The sequence below is a fragment of the Canis lupus genome, chromosome 1, assembly GCF_011100685.1.
Source record: "Canis lupus familiaris isolate Mischka breed German Shepherd chromosome 1, alternate assembly UU_Cfam_GSD_1.0, whole genome shotgun sequence".
NCBI lineage: Eukaryota > Metazoa > Chordata > Mammalia > Carnivora > Canidae > Canis > Canis lupus.
This window is the reverse complement of record NC_049222.1, coordinates 71,140,237-71,152,590: the sequence shown is the minus strand read 5'-3', so window position 1 is coordinate 71,152,590 and position 12,354 is coordinate 71,140,237. Positions and strand designations below refer to the sequence as shown.

Sequence of the window (12,354 nt, the reverse complement as noted above, 5' to 3'; positions counted from 1 at the left end):
ACATTTCATAAATATACATACAAACAAAAGGATACAAAACATATTAGCAAGGCTGCATGTGGGATGAAGAGAAATGAGGGATGGGAATGAAAGAAAAGAAATTGAGAGAGGGACCTCAGATGGATCACTGATAACAATTTAATCTTCTGTGTCTCTGGCAAATGAGAGTCTATTTCTGATTTTTGTTTGTTCATTTGTTTTGTTATTAAAGTCCACGTGTATGTAAAATCATATGGTATCTGTTTTTCTGTCTGGCTTATTTCACTTAGCATAAAACCCTCTAGGTCTATCCATATTGTTGAGAACGGTAAGATTTCATTGTTTTTTATGACTAACCTTCCATTGTGTATACATATCCTATCTTCTTTATCCATTCATCCTTCAATGGACATTACAATGTTTCCATAACTTGGCTACTGTAAATAATGCTGCAATAAATATAGGAGATGGGCCAAATAGGTGAAAGAGATTAAGAGGTACAAACTTCCAGTTATAAAATAAGCCACAAGGATCGGAAGTACAGCATAGGGAATATAGTCAATAATTTGTAATAACTTATGGTGGCAGAGAGCAACTACACTCATTGTGGTGAGCACTGAGTAACGTATAGAGTTGTATGATCATTGTGTCGTACACCTGAAACTAACATAATGTTGTATGTCAACTACATGTAAATTAAAATATACGTATATTAAGTTCTACTGTAAAAAAAAAGAAGAGAAGAAAAAAGAATAAAAAGAAATTGTGGTGGGGGATAGGGAAGAGAAGGAAAACAGAAAACACTAGAGCACACCTGTCTGGTAGACCTATATTTTCATGGGCATAAGTGTAGCTGTGTCATCTCCCTGCCATCTATTACTTATTAATTACACCAATTCTAAGTTTTACAATAGCCATACTACCAAAGTTAATTTTCGTGTTTATAAAAGCTTATTTTACAGTTGCCTTTGGCCATTCTAGCTAATTTTTTAGCTAAGGTTACTCCTAACCTTATCAATGAATAAGCCCATTTGCACTTTCTGACAAAGAATTTTATATTTCCATGTTAAATTGTGAAAGAAAACTTCATCCCAAGCTTAAATACAGGCAAAATGATGATTGCTTGGTGTTTTGTTGTTGTTGTTGTTGTTGTTGTTTTTAAATCACCCAAGGATGTTTTCTAAGAAGCCTGCTTGACCTCATCTGACATTTTGGGGCACTTTACTGTTAGAGAATTTTTAAGTCATCAGCCAATTAAGGTACAGATAGCTCACAGCCAGCAAAATTAGGGACTGGGGAGTCATCAGGACTTCATAGTCTGACTGAGAAGCTAACCCAGAGGTGACATGGTTATTACCCTGTAGAAAGTTAGCCTATCTGGTACCTCACTTGGCAGTACTATTGCACATTCCTTTCCAACTGACTATATAAATCTTTATTCTTCTAACACTCTGCAGTCAGCAATTTGGCCTCCTACTGGATCCTTCCTTACTAAGTTGAATAAAACTTTAACAAGTGCTACCATGTACGTTAGTCTGAGAATTGTGTTTTTACAACACTGAAGATAAAATGTTAGTCTATCCTTTGAGTTATTTGGCTAACAGTTAGACTATAATCCTAATATCCACAAGATTTCAGGAGTATACTACCATGTTCTAGTAAAGGCAAAGAATATAAGAGAGGAGTTTTTCAATCTCACTTTATGATATTTTCAAGAAATACACCTAAAACATAAGGTCACAGAAAGGTTGAAACTAAAAGAAGAAAACAATTTTATACATAAAGTGAATACCAACCAAAAGAAAAAAGGCATAGCTTTATTAATGTCAATCAAGACAGACACTAAAGCACGTATTACTAGAAACAAAGACCAGTAAAAAGCTCAAGTCATCAAAAAGATAAAGCAATTCTAATCCTGGATTCCCTAATAAAACAGCTTTACATAAAGCTGCAAGGAGATTTGAAAAATACAGCATAAGAATAGGAGATTTTAATTTCCCTTTTTGGTAATTGTTGGATGACACACACAAACATTTGGTAAAGATACAGACTATTGAATCTATATTTGATCTAAGGGATATATACATATAGTAAACAATTGCAGGCAACATTCTTTTGAAAGCTGAGTCTTCGAAAAAAAACTGATGAAACTAGCAAATCTCCAGCAAAATTAATCAAGAAAAAAGAGAAAAGGCACAAATAAACCATAAGCAATACTAGGGATGAGGCAGAATTCGAGATCCAGATGAGATTTAGAATACAGAAGAGGGGTTAAGAGAGGAAACTGAACACACAGAGTTAATTTTGCTACCTCCCGAAATCCCATTAAATGGGAAGCAACTTTTTTCAAGAAAAAGATGAATCCACAAAGAGTAATAAGAAACAGAGCAACCCCAAATTTTTGGTTCTTAGAAAATAGATGGGTAGGATCCCACGTCTCACACCAGCAATGGGGTAAGCTGATAACTGACAAAATGTATGCACTAAAATCCTCAAAAGTCTCAGGCACTGCCAGCACCAAACCTGGGGTAGAGGGGAGCTAAACGAGGGGAGATTGGGTAAGAACTGTTGGAGAAGCCCTAGATGTCCACCTCCATCCCACATGTTGAAGACAGGGCTCCTCTCTGAGAGCAAGGAGAGGCACAAATTATGCCCCTGCCAGTCCTGACTCCAGGAAGATGGCAGCCAGGCCTTTGCTATTCAGGCAGGAGGCTAGCTCTCTCTGGGGAACTTTACCCACATCAAGCCACGGGCCTGGGGGCTCCCCAGCATAAGCCATCACCCCACACTCAGACAGTCCAGGCAGAGTCCTCATCCCCTTCGCCCAGCTCTCAAACCTAGACAGACGAAGGATTATCTGTGGAAAGCTGCTAACATGAAAGACAGAGAGCCAACAGGAAGAAAAGCAACTTGGAAGGAGAAGACAGTTTTTTGAAAGCAGAAAAAAAAATCTATCTGTCCCAGAGGGATAATAGAAGCTGTTACTCTATACAAAAAACAGGCTGCTCAAAACAAAAACAAAAACAAAACAAAAAAACAAAAACAGGCTGCTCTACAAAGGTGCAAACAAAACACAAAAGAGCTCTCAGGAATGGAAACAATTCTTAATTTTTTCTAAAGACTTATTTATTTATTCATGAGAGACACAGAGAGTGAGTCAGAGACACAGGCAGAGGGTGAAGCAGGCATCCTACAGAGCCTGATGCGGAACTCGATCCCAGAACCCCGGGATCACACCCTGAGCCAAAGGCAGACGCTCAACCACTGAGCCACCCAGGTGTCCCACAGTTTTTAATTTCTTTAAAAATTTTTCATTCTTAATTTTTTAGAAATTTGAAATTTTAAGAACAAATAGTGAAAAGTATATTTATATTCAATAAAACAGTTGGAGGATAAAATTAATGAAATCCTTTTGCAGAAAGGAAAGCAGAGACAAAATGGAAATTATGAGAAAAAGGAGACAAATAGAGAATGATTTTAGGATCCTGAATAAAAGGAGTTCGAGAAAAAATTACAAACAGCATCTGAGTAATTGGAATTCCAGAAAGAAGAAAGTGAGGAGAGTGAACACCCTGGTGTGACTTATTTTATGGGGTGACCTAGCTGTGTCCCCACTGCCTAACCTCTCGATATTTCTGCTCACCTTCTGAACAGTCTCCGTTATTTTTCGAACTAGATGACAGCCTTGGACTAAGTTCATTTTCTGCCTTTGTTTTTTGAAAATAGGAAGGTAATGTTACAAAAAAATATGCCAATAAATTTAAAACTTAGATGAAATGGATATATTTTGAGAAAAATATAAATTTCCAAAACTTATTCAAGAAAAAAATTAAAAATCCAAATAACCACTAAAAAAAGAACAATAATAACAGTAAAGTGATGCTGATAATGGTATAAATGAGTAGTTTAAATTGTCCCACAAAGAAAACTCCAATGACAGATGGTTTTATGGATAAGTTCTATCAAATATAAAAAAATGTCTAAATTGCACAATCTTTTTCAAATATTAAAAAAAGGTAAAATTTCCCTTCATGTTTATGAGGTTAATATAATTTTGACACCAAAACTTTGGAAGCTAGTTGGCATTCTCTAGTAATGTTGACAATGCATAACCTATTAGCCAGCAATTCTGCCCTGATCATGTTCTCAACTGCGGAACAAGACCTTCAGAAGACATGGACAAAGTGTTCATAAAAGTAGACTACCAAAACGTCTGTCAACCAAGGAAAGGATAACTAAACTGGGATATATGTATGTCACAGAATATTATGCAATACTGAAAATGAATGAACCGTGTTCTATACACATATCAGCATGGGTGAATTTAAAAAGCATAATATTGACCAATAAGAAACAGATTACAGAAGGCCTATGAATTGATTTGCATTAGGTTCAAAACAAACACTGCAATCAATATATTGTGTAAGGATACATGCATGTGTAATGGAACTTTTTTCAGAAATCTGTTAACACAATGTTCATGATCATTCTATCTGTGGGAGTAAGAGAGGGGACACACCAAGAGAAGGGAAACACGTGACATACGCGACCAGATGGCAGGCTTCAAGGACACTGGTGAGGTTCTAATTCTTAAGCTGAGTGACAAAAATTTATTTTTACTAATAAAATGAGTGATGTGTTAATTTTACTCATTTTATTTTTTGAGTCACACCTATGGATGACATACACTCCTGTTTGATACATCTCTGTCTCTGTCTCTCCGTCTCACACACACAAACACACGCTTGCACAGCAATGGCACACTACCGTGAACCTAAGGTCATCAAAGCCTAGATCAGAAATGAGAGGGTTGAAGTCAAGCCACACAGCAACAGAGCAAAGAGTCCAGGGGAACATAAAGCTAATGAAAAGTTGCTATTTTCACTTCAGGCAAGATGAAAGAGAATAAGCTGAGAGTGCAACAGGACTACTTTAGAGGAGAGGAATTTTGACACTAGGAAGAGGAATTTCCTTGCTGAAATGACAAAACACCACCATAAATTGCCAAGTAAATGTGTGATGATATTCAAAAATAGGGCAAAGCAGTTATTTTTCTTGGGCTGGTCTGAGGCAGAGCTGGCCAAGTGATTGTAATCCAAGGGCCAAATCTGTGCCATTACCTGCAGCTGCCAGGAGCGCTGACTTGAGAAGCACCATGCCCTGATCCACCACATTGGGGTTGGGGATAGTGCTGCATCTGCACCATCCCAGATGTTGGGGAAGGCCACTGGAACTGCCAGAGGGGAACGAATGAAAGCAAAGTATCTCTGGTCATGCAATTTGTTTCTAGTGTTCTCTGGGTGTTAACAGTAAAGAATACATGCATCAGAGAAACAAAAAGTAAAATTTATAATATTTAAATATATATTGTATATTATATTACATATGTACTCTATATAAATATTAAGCCTTATAATAATAGGAGATGGGTTAAAATTTGTTCAGTCTCATATAGAGAACTATTTAGCAAGGGTGTCCAACATTTTAAAATAATTTTATCACATTTTTGTTTTAATTCCAGTATTGTTAACATACAGTGTTATGTTAGTGTCAAGTGTGAAGGGTATCCAACATATAAGTGCACATACTCATGGAGCCAGCAAGCTTATTGAGAGGGGTGTTACTTGGATGTGCGTTAAGTCTATATGCGAAAGTGTATCTTGGAACATTATTTGTGAAAATCAACCTGAGTGCCTATCTCTAAGAGGCTGACAAAAGAGATATGGTACATCCCTGGGATAAGATAACCCTGAAATCATTCAAAAGAATGCAAGCCACCTATAGAAGATCTCCACGCTGTGTTATTAAATGAATAAAGCGAAGTTTAGAATAAGAGTCATGGTTGTAAGATCCCACTTGTGCCCACATGGGCAGAAACTAAACATACAAGTGTAAATTCTGTTGGAGACTGCCAGTGGCCACTAAGGCCTTCCTCCTCCCCTTCCTGGCCATGTGACTAGACCATGCTACTGGCCTTCCTTGTGCAGGTGGGCTCACGGGACAGACATGCTGGTGACTCAGCTCCAACCTTGAAGATAGAAGGAACATTGCCGAAGCGCCTGCCAGCCAGGAAAGCTCACATTTTTTTTTTTAAGTCTCTGCATTACTGTTGGGTCTCTGTTCTATAGCCAATCTTTACTGTAGTATCAGCGTGGAAGTATGGGAACGGCTATAATTTTTCCTTATATTTTCTGAAAGGAATCTCAAGACATTTTTAACACTGGTGGCCTTCACAGAGCAGCTAATGGCAGTGGTGTGGAGAGGACTTTATTTCTCTTTTTTGTGCCTTTCTGTACTGCTTGAGTTTTCAATTTTATGCCTGCATTACTTTTATCTTTAATAGGAATTATCTAGGCAATGGCCTAGATGATGGCCTTTTTGCTGTTTTCTTCTTTATATCTCTTCAAATTAAAAAAATATATATAAACATCATTAGGCATCAGAGAAATGCAAATTAAAACCACAATGAGACATCACTACCCAGCTATCAGAATGGCTATAATTAAAAAAATAGTGATGAGACCAAATCCTGGTCTCTCAAAGATTTTGATGTCGATTTTGACTGATTCTAGATGAAGCTCCATTCTGGCCAGAGTGAGCAAAGGAAGGGAATGTGGGAAGAAGGTTCTCTAAAACAAAAACATCTTCTGCTGTGCACGTGTCATGCTTTCCTCTAAAAAATCAAGTACTACAGAAGAATCGAGCCAAGAAGAGTAAACCCTGAGGTAATCTATGGGTTCTGGGTGATAAGCGTGAATGTAGGTTCATCCATTGTAACAGACATGCCGCTGCAGTAGGGGATGTCAATAGTATGTGGCTACACATGCTTAGGGTAGAGGGGATATGGAACTTTCTGTACCTTCCACTCAAGTCCGTGGTCAACCTTAAATTTCTTTAAAAATTAAGTCTATTAAGGGATCCCGGGGTGGCTCAGTGGTTTAGCGCCTGCCTTCAGCCCAGGGCGTGATCCTGGAGTCCTTGGATCGAGTCCCACGTCAGGCTCCTTGCATGGAGCCTGTTTCTCCCTCTGCCTGTGTCTCTGCCTCTCTTTCTCTCTGTGTCTCTCATGAATAAATAAATAAAATCTTTAAAAACATAAATAAAAATAAATAAAAATTAAGTCTATTTAAATTTTAAAAAATTAAATGGAAAATAAAAGGATTAAAAAAAATAAAAAACAAAAGACTGTCCCATTTCAAGGCTGATACTTCCAGTGATATCCCAGAGTTTTTTTTTTTTCCTCTCTCTCTCTCTCCCTGTGGAAATACCTCCCACATGCACCTCCAAAGCCTCATTTTGAGCGTTGGAATCCACCAAAATTGAGGCTAAAGAATTAAGCACCTTTGTCTCACAATTCACTTCTCATCAGCTTACTGAAGAGAAGATTGCCCATTAAATGAAAAACAATTTGCATTTTCAGCACAAAGGATGCTTGCTTCCTGGTGGGTGTCCAGCCTCTCCTGTTGTGCCATTTCTCTCAAGAGCCACAGACATTTTAAAGGTTCTATGTGAAGTGGTCTGGGCCAGGATGGGGGGGGGGGCACAGAAAACACTTATTTGTCCAGCTAGCATTTGTTCCCTTTATCCACTTGAGCAGTGTTCAATTTTATTTCTAGAATGTCCAGGCTGACGGGCTCCATACACAGGTGTTTCCTCTTTTCCTTCAAGAGGTTGAGCTCAGAAGCACCCCGTCTCCCAGAATGCACTGTGGCCCCATCCTCCAGAAGGGCCGCAGCAGAGATGAAGGTGCCCTGCGGCTGGGAGGGCCTGCCCCAGGAAATGTGTTTGCTGCTGCTAGTCTGTAACAGGTGCATGACAAGGCCTCCTCTGGATGGTTCTGAATAAAAGAAATTCAGGTGTAAAGGAGCACAACTGGTGTGAAGACAGGGTGAAGCAGTGGCCTCAGAGGGGGTAATAGGAAATCCCCTCATGCTTCCCCCCCATCCCTCACCACAATTGTTTTCCACCTCCTTCCAGTACCACATGAAATTCCTTTAGCAGGAGGCAAAGCCTCTTTTGCTCCACTAAGTATAAATACAGATTTAGGCTAAAATGCAATATAGAATAGACTCCCAGAAAGATGGAAAAGTACTTTTCCCCATTCTTACTATGATATGTAACTAAAGTGTGCGACCTACACGTAATGAACAGAAAATGACTCCAAATGATAGGGAGAAGATGAGCAAAGGGCCTCAAGACCTGAGACACAGCACAGTGATGAGTTCAAGGGTTTTCTATTTGCCTCACATATCCCAGACTTATTGGTGGAAAAGCTGGCAATTTAGAAACACTGCAGGTACAGACATAGAAAGTCACAGCAAAAGCCTGCTTTCTCTGACCAAAGAACCAAAGAAGAGGAAGCCTTGCAAGGCAGAAAACTATAGAAAAGAACTGCTTTACTCCAGGCAAACAGCTCAAAAACAAAATTTTTATGATCACACCCCACACCCACCCACAGAGGCAGAGTCAGGAGCTGAGTCTTCCACCCTGGAGACCACTGGAACAAGGGTCCCCAGCCATGGCCAGGCTGGCATCAGGGAAGGTTGAGTGGGGAGGCAGGACATTCATCCCAGCCACCTCCTCCCATGTCAGCAGACCTTAACTTCTACTTGCACCCGGCAGTGCCAAGGCAATCTGTCCCTTCCCTCCTCTCCCCCTTCCCTGGAACAGTAAAGGAGGAAGCTAGTGGAGAGTCAGGACTCTCACTACTTTCACTATTACCCCAGGGGTGGTGAGGCCACTCTTCCCCCAGCAGGGAGCCAGCAGTCCCACCCTTACCCATCAGAGATAGGGAGGCAGTGCTGTCCCCTAATGGAGACCAAGTGGAAAGCCTAGGCTCCTTACCTGGTAAGAACAAGCTGGCACCCCCTCCTCCCTCTGCTGATGCAGTGTTGGTACAACCCAAACCAGATTGAAATAAGATCCAGAGTCTCATAACAGAAAACTAAATATGACCACAATTCAAAGGTCACTCATCATACCAAAAACCAAAAAAATTGAGAAAGATCTCAATTTGGATGAGATCAAGACAATCGAGCTGCCTGGGTGGCTCAGCGGTTGAGCCTCTGCCTTTGGCTCAGGGTGTGATCCTGGAGTCCTGGGATAGAGTCCCACATCGGGCTTCTTGTGGGGACCCTGCTTCTCCCTCTGCCTATGTCTCTGCCTCTCTCTGTGTGTCTCTCATTAATAAATAAATAAAATCTTTAAAAAATAAACAAAAACAAAACAATCGACATGCCCACATCAAGATGACACAGATGTGAGGGTTCTCGGACTAGGATTTTTTCTTTAAGACTGAGCCACCCAGGCATCCCTCAAACTAGGGTTTTAAAGCAGCCATCATAAGAAAGCCTTGAAAAGCAATTACAAACATTTTTTAGACAAATGCAAAAAGAGAAAGTTTAAGTAAGGAAATAGATGATTTAAAAAGAACCAAATGGAAACTTTAAGGGCTGAAAAATAAAATAAATGAAATAAAAAACTCAACTGATGGGCTCAGTACCAGAATACAAAGGACCAAGAAAAGTATCAGTGAATTTAGAGAGAAAACAATAGAAATTACCCACTCTAAACAACAGGGGAAAAAATACAATGAAGAAAATGAATAGGATCTCGGAAATCCACTGGGCTATAAGAAAGATCTAATATCCATGTGATTGGAGACTCAGAAAAAGAGAAGAGGGCTGGGCAGAGAAAGTATTCAAAGAAGAATGAATGGGGCACCTGGGTCATATTTGAGTGTGGAGGTTGGGGAGACCGCTCAGCAACCTTTTCCATACCTTGTGTCTTCTTTACCCAAAAATCAGAAGGAAAGCTTTTCCAGCGGTTTGCATTAGAATTATATCACCGTTTATATAACTATTTTCTATCTGAGGCAAGGGAGGTAGAAAATAGTTTCTGGAGAGGGATCTGAGATCTCTCATACAAAAGATCCATGGCCTTACCTCTTAGTTCTTTGGGTTGCCTTGAAATCCATGATTTTCTTCATGATTTTCCAGATTCTTTCCTCAAATTCATACTGACCTGACCTACTAATTGTCCCCTTGATGGCTTAAGACTTGGCCCTTTTTTTCTACTTAGAGGAAATCATGTGAAAACTTAGCCATTCATTTCTTCACTGTTTCCAAATGCAATGTCCGGAGTGGGCACCACAATTCATCCGAAAGTTGCTATATACAAATTAAGATAAAGAACCCAGGACCCCTGGTGGCTCAGTGGTTGAGCATCTGCCTTCAGCTCAGGTCATGATCCCAGAATGCTGGGATCAAGTCCCACATCAGGCTCCCCACAAGGAGCCTGCTTCTCCTTTTTTTTTTTTAAGGTTTTATCTATTTATTCATGAGAGACACAGAGATAGAGAGAGGCAGAGACACAGGCAGAGGGAGAAGCAGGCTCCATGCAGGGAGCCCAACATGGGACTCGATCTTGGTTCTCCAGGATCACACCCTGGGCTGCAGGCGGCGCTAAACCGCTGAGCCACCGGGGCTGCCCCCTGCTTCCTCTTCTGCCTGTGTCTCTGCCTCTCTTTCCGTGTCTCCCATGAATAAATAAATAAAATTTTAAAAAATGTTTCTGGCAAGTGCTTCCGATGCACCTTGCACTGTCCATTTCACACACGATGATTTGGCGTCTATCGCGATGTGGGCTTTGGGGATGAGAGGATGCATGGGTACAGCACTGTCATTGAATGTGGTTTTTGTAACTGAAGTACTTTTCATTATATTTTTAAAGCGTTATTGATTTTTTCATCCTTTTATAATTTCAAAGATTGTTTCTTCTGCTGTATTTTACATGGTTCTAGAGGTCAGTAATAGGCATGATGAAGAAATAAAATAAGAGGAACTCCAGGAAACAATATTTCATGAATGAAAATGTGGAATTTGTAAGAATAGCAATCATAACAATAATGGCAATATACAAAGCTACATATGCTATAAGTACATTTTTAAAAATGATAATTACCCAGATATCTGCAGGTAAATAAGAAGCCTGGAAGGAAATACTCAGAGATACTAATCATACTCCAGTGACTCTCAGCCCTATCAGATCCTCTCTTTGTATAATACTTTATAATGTCCATTATTCTTGAAATGACAGTTGTAGGTAGTATGTCCTGCCTACACACACACACACACACACACACACACACACACACACAAATTTTTTTAATCAACATACCCTAGCTATAAAGTAAGGATAAATAAAAGGAATTCATAGACAATAACAATGTCCCCATAAATCCCTAAAACAACTCCTAAGGGATGATACTGGAACCTCTGAATATCACTGTGGGTTTTTTTAAAGGTATCTAGAGAGTGAGATTATAATTTTTAAATTTTCTTTTTTATAGAAAATATTTGTTTTCATAAATTCATGTCTGTGACTTTTATAACCAGAAAACTAGTGTTGGGGGTGGCTGTCACATGATCGTGGTGAGTCTAATACAAGGGAGGGGAAACTCTCCAAGAACACAACTTACCTCAAATGAATAAGCTTTCCCAATCCCATCTCCTGCTCCAGTGATCACTGCAAAAAAGCAGAAAAGGTTTTAAAAGACAGAATTAATCTTTAAAGTGCTCTTTCTCACCAGTTACATTTTTTTGCAGGCTTACTGCCTAGGACACAGAGTTTCAAAACAGCATCCTTCAGCTACACAGCCCTATTCCACTCGACTCCGGAGCGACCAGCCCTCATTTCCCTTATGAAATGTTCCAAATGAAGCTTTCTTTCTTTCTTTCTTTCTTTCTTTCTTTCTTTCTTTCTTTCTTTCTTTCTTTCTTTCTTTCTTTCTTTCTTTCTTTCTTTCTTTTTTTTTTTTTAGTAGGGGAAGCTGTGGAAGATACCCTCCAAAACAAAACAAAGAACCTCAGCCAGGGAACATTTCATTCAGAGCCCAAAGAGTGTGTCCTGTTATCTCTCTACCAACACATCCAACTATCACTCTAAGGAAGGACATTTCAGAGTGTTTTCCTCTTCCCTTCCCCCCCACAGGTCAGCAGTGCCCAAAGCCCAGGGAGATGAGGAACATAACAAAGAGGAAAACACAGAAATGCCAAAAGAGGATATAGTGACATAAAGGGACCTGAAGAATCTGCACTCAGCTTATCTATTAACATGTAACAACCAGATGGGCCTAGACCCTTTGTATCCAAACATTAGACCCATATTTTATGAGCGAGTTCTAGGTAAGCCTCATTCTCGTGAATGTTGTGATTTGAAACAGTGCTACAGTTCAGTATTTATGTGTCTGTGTTTGCCTTTGCACATCAATGGGAGGCTGTACTGTCCACAAGTGTGAATAAAACATACATTTAGCTTATTGGAGAGTAAGAGCCAAGCTGTACAAGCTTCCAGAAACACACTGGCAGAGCGCGC

The 12,354-nt window shown here is 39.7% G+C and overlaps 1 protein-coding gene across 4 annotated transcripts in view; it reads right to left on the bottom strand.

Annotated features, from left to right (window-relative positions):
- HSD17B3 (hydroxysteroid 17-beta dehydrogenase 3) overlaps window positions 1-12,354 on the bottom strand; it is a 35,391-nt gene that overhangs the window by 20,584 nt on the left and 2,453 nt on the right. For all 4 annotated transcript variants that reach the window (XM_038526845.1, XM_038526843.1, XM_038526847.1 and 1 more), the window contains one exon: window positions 11,459-11,505. In XM_038526845.1, coding sequence (XP_038382773.1) covers window positions 11,459-11,505 — 47 coding nt within the window. The remainder of the gene's footprint in view (window positions 1-11,458; window positions 11,506-12,354) is intronic.